This window comes from Phaethon aethereus (assembly GCF_964289735.1).
Source record: "Phaethon aethereus genome assembly, chromosome: 5".
Taxonomy (NCBI): domain Eukaryota; kingdom Metazoa; phylum Chordata; class Aves; order Phaethontiformes; family Phaethontidae; genus Phaethon; species Phaethon aethereus.
Genome location: NC_138579.1, coordinates 3,535,028 through 3,543,181, shown reverse-complemented (window position 1 = coordinate 3,543,181; position 8,154 = coordinate 3,535,028). Strand labels below are relative to the sequence as shown.

The 8,154-nt window shown below is 40.4% G+C and overlaps 1 protein-coding gene across 1 annotated transcript; it reads left to right on the top strand.

Annotated features, from left to right (window-relative positions):
- Positions 1 to 688: 688 nt before the first annotated feature.
- L2HGDH (L-2-hydroxyglutarate dehydrogenase) lies at positions 689 to 7,687 on the top strand (the record flags this gene model as incomplete). Its single annotated transcript, XM_082000360.1, has 6 exons — positions 689 to 845; positions 1,363 to 1,397; positions 2,949 to 3,116; positions 4,988 to 5,145; positions 6,398 to 6,529; positions 7,492 to 7,687. 6 exons carry the CDS (start codon positions 689 to 691, stop codon positions 7,685 to 7,687), a joined length of 846 nt encoding a protein of 281 aa, XP_081856486.1.
- Positions 7,688 to 8,154: the final 467 nt, after the last annotated feature.

Sequence of the window (8,154 nt, the reverse complement as noted above, 5' to 3'; positions counted from 1 at the left end):
TCTGAGATAAAGCAGTCTTACTATCTTTATTTTATAGCTGGAACTAGGAAAATATTGTGATGCCATCTAGGATGATAAAAATTATGTGAGAAACTGAGCCTTTTTTATATAAAGATAGTAAAACGTCTTTGAGAAACATCAAACATTCTAGCTACGCACTGGACCTGAACCTCGCTTTCTGCTAGGGCAAGTACAGGCTGTTGTCTAACTCAGAGGGGACCTCTCTCTCTGATGTGCAAGGCAGTTAGTGTTGAGACCTGGCTAGATCATACCTTTTAGCCTCGCAGGAGGCATTGGCAAGAGCCATGCATCAGGTAGAACTCCCAAGTGACCATTTGAAGGTGGAATTGCATAGTGCGTGGTGAAAAATAAGTACAGATTGGCTGAAGACAAGGTTAGGTAACCTGTTTTATCATTAAGTGCTCTGTCGAGAAGACTTGTTTATGCTGTAGTTACATGGTCGCTTAATCCACCTTGAGTAGTTTTCGCCATATTGGTTGTCAGCAAACATGAACACTGGAGCTGGCACATGGAGAGACTAGGAACAAGCAGCCAGGGATGGGGAGACAGCGGTACTCCCCTCTCAACAGCAATGCACATTATTCCAGGTCAAATATTCTCTGTATTGAAGACCAAAGTCCACACACAGCCTTCACTCTTCTGTATCTTAATACTGTTTCAGGGTCTGATGGCCCTTGATTCTCCATATACTGGCATTGTGAATTATAAACAAGTGGCCCAGTCCTACGCTGAAGACTTCCAGGAAGCAGGTGGGACGATCTTGACTGATTTTGAAGTTACAAACATGGAGATGGCTAAAGAAAGTTCTTCAGAAAGTGAAGATGGTAAGGCAGTTTTTTGCCCTCCATTTACTACAGTCCTGCCAGAGATTTTGTTTGCTTTAACTGAAGTGACATTTCTGAACCTTTCTGTCTCACAGGGATGAGACAAAAGGCAAGATTATGTTAGGGTATTGAGCAAGCTCAGTTTTTTTTCTCAGGCAGGTCACCCTTCAGCTGAAACATTTAATGCTGATAGAAGAAAACAGTAAAAGAGAGGAATTAGTTTGTTCTCTCCTATTAAAATCAGATTTAGATGAATATTGCATGTGTATTCTTGTGATAGTGCTTTTTGTTTATCCTGGAAGGCAGGTTGGATCTGTGCTGGTACACATATTAAAAACACAACCCTATTGATTCATAAATACAGTTATGTCCAACAACATCAGTTATGTCCAACAGTAGTTGCTCCATAGCTTGGAGATCTTCCAGTGGAAGAACCTTAATCATGACAAGCTGCTTGTTCTGTCAGTTTTCTGTTACATACTCTATTAATTCCTTCTCGTGTCTAATTCTGTTACAGGGTTGAAATACCCAGTCATTGTTAGGAACTCAAAGGTAAGAACTAAGCTGAAGATTTAATTGCTTAATAGGAAGCTATTTCTCCTTTTCTTAAGAATTTTTATGGAGTCCTGGTGGATTAATCAGCTCTCTAAAAAAAAAAAGTTAAAAAGCTGCTGTTCAGTAACATGATCACTGTCATCTAGGAGTGCTTCTATAAAACAACTGCAATCAATTCTTAACAATGAGCATGTTCAGATTTTACTGTGTTCTGGGAATAATAATGAAAGTATAGCTTTCTGCTGCCTGACTTACATTAAACTGTGTATGTCCCTTATCTTCCTTATTTGCATATTCTGATGCTTGTTGTTTCTGAGGACTGCTTTTATGACTTACTCATTTGGTGAGAAACACCTATTTTTCATGTTTGCTTTTGGTCTTTGGCATCTATAAAAATGATAAGGAGGCATTTAGAATCATTTTATACTCAGAAAGCCACAAGCTAACTTAGTACAACAGGCGCATAGACTGATGTCATTCCTGCAAGCCAGTTAACGCTGCACAGGAAGTGTGGTTGTAACCTTTCCACCATCAGGAGAGAATATCTGGACTCTTCTTTGGAACGGGGAAGACAAACAAACAAAAAAACCTTGCAACCCCTCCAGTATTTTTTGAAGTTAGTGCTGCTGCTTTTTTCTTCTATTTCTGTTCTTTCATTAAAAAGTAGCTTCCAAAATTTGTTAGATTCTCTCACCAATTACTGGTACTTCTCTAAAGGAAACATTTTTAGTTGCAGAAAAAAACGGTAGAATTTAAAAACAAATACTGTGAGCTAAATAGATAAATAAATAAAGCCACAAACTATTATCTACCTAGTTAGATGGTAAGGCGTTTCGATATTTAACAGCTCTCCATAATCGTGCGCTATGAACTTGCGTAGCTTTCTGGGTAAACCACCGTTCAGTAGTACGACGGCTCCCAGCGTGCGGATGAAATCTGTTAGCAGCCTTATTTAACCCAACGCGTTGCGGTTGCTCAGCTACCCCGGCTATCGCGCACCCTCTGGCAATGCCCAGCTGGCCAGGGAGCCGCAGGCCAGCCTGGCATCAGGGCTTGGTAGGACGCAGAGGTGAGGGAGTGCCGGGGGGAGATGCTTGGTTTGCCGGAGGAGCCGGAGGGTCTTTGACACTGATGTCTTGGGCCTCTGCCACGTCCTGTAAGCGTGCCTGTGTGATGCACGAGGCTCTGTGTTCTGAGAGCTGGACCTCTGGGGCTATGTTCTGAGACTGGTAGTCTAAGAATCGATGACATGTTTCTTTTATTCTTTTTTTTTTTTCCTTCCCCTCCCTACCCCTTTTCTATAAAGATTCTTCCAGTCCTACCTGTCCAATGAGTTGCCATTTTAGGATAGTTCTCTTCCAAGGAATGAAAAGAATATTATAAAGAATTAAATGACACAATTAAATGTTTCTGCCTCCTTTTGAAAATATGGTTGTTTTTCTTTCTGGTCTTGACTCATTTTTTTTTTCCCAAGGCTTGTAGGTGATGGGTGTTTTTTTAGTATATATGTTGAAATTTTGTGTGTTTTGTTTCGTTTTTTTTCCACAGGGTCAACAAATCTACTGTCGGCACATTGTGACCTGTGCAGGGCTTTACTCAGACCGCCTCTCTGAGATCAGTGGCTGCAGTCCTGAACCTCGTATTGTACCCTTCCGTGGAGATTATTTGGTGCTAAAACCAGAAAAGTGCTATATGGTTAAAGGAAATATTTATCCGGTATGTACTCTCATGTTTGTCTTTTGCAGTGTACTGAGAACTGCTAAAACTACAGACATAAGGGCAATATTACATGGTTATTTCTGTTAGACTACAGATAGTGATGCACAACATGTGGACATAGATTCAGCTGGTTTTTGACAGGACAGCTTGTTTTTCTTAATTCTTGTGGAACATGTAGAAGTACCATGTGGGAAATTATTGCCAGTCGGGTTTTTTTGTTTGTGTTTTTTGGTTTTTTAATAGGGAAAGAATGAAACATTTAGCCTGATTAGCCACATGCCCACAAAAGCCTGGCTTCTTTCATTATGTTATAAAATAAATGTGTAGGCAGTATTCAGAAGTCAGTGAGGGACAACAGCAAATAATGAATTACTTAGACATAGGGTTTAATCTTGTGTGCTGATACCCAAAGCTCGGATTTAGATATTTGCCTCTCGACCTCATCTTTGAATTAGCTTTACTTTGTTTGACAAAAAGTAGAGGAGGGAGGAAGAAGACAAGCTTTCTACCGTATAATATGGACAAATAGTGTGATGAGGAGGAGCAATTCCAGACAGAAAGTGAAGCAAGAAAGAGTTCCTAGGGCAGCATTTTAGTTAATTCATGCAGTATCTTGAAATACTGCCTTTCTGAATATGAACTTAGATTTGCCTGCTGAACACTGGAGCAGGTCACCTGAGGGAAACTGTGGAACCCTGGGCACTGAGTGTTTGTCTGACATCTTCTCACCTGGGAATGATTCAGGATCCTGTCTTAGGACCCATCCCAAGGGGATGTGAGGGTACCTTCCAGCCTTGTTTCATGGCTGTGTGAGGATAGCTTGTACCCTTTGAAATTTCTTGTTATGGCCAAATATGGTAATAAGATTAGAAAATTGCATGACTCTTACTGTTACGTTACCAGAAATGTAATCTAGTTTGTGGAGTGGTTGCACTAAGCTTTGAAAGTATTAAAAGTAGATATTTAATAGGAAAAACAGTGCACTGAATACAGAAAAGGAACATATCTTGAAGCAATTTTTAGTCATAACAATACTGTTTTTTGAGAAATACCCAATACTTGCTTATTTTCAGACTATACACAGTCACCACTGTAGTCACCTTTTCTAAATAGCTAAAGATCTTGAAGTGCCAGCTCATGAAGAGGTGTGCTTATTTAATATTTATATCAGCATACAGACAGCTTCTTTCTGGTTCAGCCTTTGCACATAATTACACTGTATTCCATTTACAAATGAAAAAGAAACAGCAGATATTTATTATTAGCATTAATCAGGCTTGCTAGCTGCATGTTGTTTTGAGCAATACAGGAATGGTGGGGTTTTTCCTAATATTTTATAACCTATTTTATTGCAGTATAATTACTACTGGTAAATAACATTGGTGTGTCATTGGTTTTGTTGTGGGTTGATTTATATCCTGAGAAATGATGTGTACTTTTTCTTCTGTTGCTTGTTTTGCTTTTACTGAAGAAGCAGTCTTATTTGGCCGTGCTCTGTTCTTCAGTGTTTTAAATTAGTTTACGTGCTATTACTGCACAATTAATAAGCAGAAAAACCAGCGCAGCAGCCAATTGTGTTGTTATATGACTTGAATTTTTTTGTAGTGATTGGAAATAGAAAGGCAAATTTACTTCCTTTTTCACTTGTTTGTTCAAAAAGTTCTTTCCATTTGTTGGGAGAAAAACTGCTTTACTGTGTTTTGGTTTGTTTTATTCACTCTCTCACACAGTAAACCATAAACGTCTGTACTTTCTCCTCGCAAATGTTTTCCATATTTCCTGGATGAGTTTGTTGACTTGAGCGGTTACATGGCTGTTTCTCTGATCTGGTTTGTAACAGCTGTAGTAACTGTTGTATCCCACTTCAGGTTCCCAATCCTCATTTCCCTTTTCTGGGATTTCATTTCACACCAAGAATGGATGGCAGTGTCTGGCTTGGTCCTAATGCAGTACTGGCCTTTAAGCGAGAGGGCTACAAATTGTTTGACTTCAGCACTGGAGACTTCTTAGATGCTGTAATGTACAGGTAATATCTTGTCTTTTTGTCCGCTGAACGCAATTATTTAAATGTCAGCTTGTGACTCCATGGAAGCTAGTTCTTGTCAAAAAGCCTGCTTTTGCCAAGTTTTTGGTGTGCTTAAAGACAGTTGTGCTGATAAGGGTGGACTTCTCCAAGACACTTGACTTCATGTGATCTAATATTTGAATTTTTATAAACTACCAAGACATGTCTTAGCTGGTCCGAGAATGTAGCTGCTCATCGGAAGGTACCGGTGAGCCATGTTGCTACTAGTGGAGCTCTTCCAGGATTGGTTTTGGTCCAATGCAGCGTAGTATTTTAATCACCCTAGACAATCTCATTAAAATACCTGCAGAGGATGCTTGGAAGAAGGAGCACAGAGTGGTCTGAATTGCTGTGTTAAACGTTATCAGACCATCAATATACGTTCAAAAATGTCCAAATGCAAGGAATTATGTTAAGGGCCGTGAATGCAGGCTGGGAAACTGTCTTAGAAAGCATGTCATAGGAATTAGGAATCATTGCTAAAATTGCAAACATAAATGAATAGAATATCCATAGAAGTTACGACAAATCTTGCTTCTCTATGAGAGGCTGGACAGACCATTAACAAGTGCTCGATTTTAGAAATTGGACTTGAAAGAGAATGTGAAAATATTGGGGAGGATCCAAGAAGAGTCTGAAAAACAGGTCAGGGAACTGGAAAACAGCGTTCTGGCAAACAGCTCAATTTAATGCAGTTTATTAAAGCAAAGAGCTGAAAGCATCTTGATCATTGTCTATAGATTTTTATACTGAAAGACTTGAGGAAAGCAAAGCAAGCAAACAAGATTTGCAAAGACATAAGAAGATTTATTGACTGAAAGCTGAGGGGTTTTAGAAGTGTGACAATCTTTTCAGAATGATTGTGGCAAAAAGTCTCAAGTGGCATGTCTGTCTTTCCTCATGAATGTGGGTTTGTAGTCTCTTGCTATTTGACTGGACCAGAGAAAAATCCTGGATGTAGGAAGGACTAGAGTTCAGAGTTAATTCTCAGAGAAAGAATGTAAATGCTGCAGCTTGGTAAACAAGTTTTGTTGAAGGAGGGAAGGACAAACATATATTTCTCAAGTAGAAAGCATAATTGGATTACTGATGTTGGGAATGGAACTTTGCCATGCAGTTGCATTTGCTACCTTCTTAGACAGTGTTAGTTTGACATGACTGCATTTATTATGGAAGATTTGTTCTTACTGCAGTTATTTTTTTCTCTCTACAGTGGGTTATGGAAGCTTGTGCTGAGAAACTTGTCTTACGGCCTGAGTGAAACGTACAGAGCTTGTTTCCTTAGCGCACAGGTGAAGCAACTTCAGAAGTTCATCCCTGAGGTCACCATCAATGATGTACTCCGGTAAAGAAAACTTTTCTTATTAGTAACACCCAATAGCTTGTTAAATCTCTTACTTAGCATTAGCTTGCTTCCTTCCTCCACCAAAATATGCTACCAAAGCATGGAAGCATTTAGATACTTTCTACAGGAGGGCCTTTTATATTATGTTTGCTTGTGTATAGGCAAGTTTCAGAAATATTTGTGTGACTTTCTACACTCTCCATAGGCTGAAATTCACAGTTGTGACATATTCACTCAAAAGAAAAAGTCTCTTTATCCTAATGACACATTCAGTAGCCTGAACATAATCTGAGTTCACAAAGAAAGCAAAACACTAATGAAATTCAGAGGGGAAGCCAGACTGTGAGTTGCTACTGAGTGAATATTGACTTAGGTTAATCATCTCAATAAAATTGTATTCAGCTTCTTACTATGTGGAGAGAGAAACTAATTCAAAAGAGTTTAGAAATGCTAAAGAACTGAGGAGACTTGTGAGGAAAGATGAGGCATTTAAGTATGTGGAGGTGGGTTTAACTGTCCAAACATTTGCAGGGAGAAAATCCAGAATAACAGAAGCTCGAGCATGGTAAAAAGGAGTTATCCAGCTCAGGCAGTATACCATTGGCATGAAATTCATGTTTGGCAAGGCTTGCTATTTGAAAACAAAGGGTTTCCCTTTTGAAAAGACAGGGCATGTTTGTGTGTGTGGGGAGGAGAGTAACTTCACAACCAGGAAAGATACGGAAGATCCTCTGCTTGGCTACCTGCTCTTGTTTTACGGTAACAACTGCGAGACATTTCCTGCTCTGCCTCACAAGTGTTAAACTTTCCTGTGCTCTCCCAAAAGCCTGACTGTGCTTTGACTCCACAGTCTGCCTGCCTTACTGTTTTCCTGGGCATCTTCACAAGGTCAGAACAGAATTGTTTTCCAAAACCAGAAAAGCATTTTCTTTCTAATGGTGAGCTCCTCCTTCATTTTGCAGGGGTCCATCCGGAGTGAGAGCTCAGGCACTGGACAGTGACGGAAATTTGGTAGATGACTTTGTATTCGATGGAGGCAGTGGAGATATTGGAAGCAGAATTCTTCATGTCAGAAATGCCCCTTCTCCTGCTGCTACCTCCTCCCTTGCCATCGCAAAAATGATTGCAGATGAAGCGAAGCAAAGATTTGAATTGTGAATGATTGATGGGTGTGGTATGGTTTTACCCCCCTTGTATGTGTAGCAGCTTGTCTGCATTGAATGAACTTGCAGCCTCTAATGACAAAGATAAAACAGGCAACGTGTTGCTTGCAAGACCAGCACTGGTACAGCTGTGTGGTGCGAAACCAGTGTTTGAAATGTTTGCCTTTGCCAGCCCACAACTTCTCAGCCTCACAAATAAAGGAGTTACGGTGCCTGGTAAGACCTGGTGCGGTACAGCCATCTGCAAGAAAGAAGCAGAGAGCCTCGTTCGCGGTAAAGGTTTGTTCACCTGAGCAGTAACAGCCTGCAGAGGGGCTGGTGCCAGTCTCAACGTGAGGGTCTCCCAGGACTGTAGTGGGCCATTAGGTGGAGCAGGAAGAGCCTCTGTAGCGGGGTTGCCCATGAGGACAGCCCATGTCTCTGGTGTAAACGTTGCCTCTGCCTCCTCTCTAGGGAGGTGGT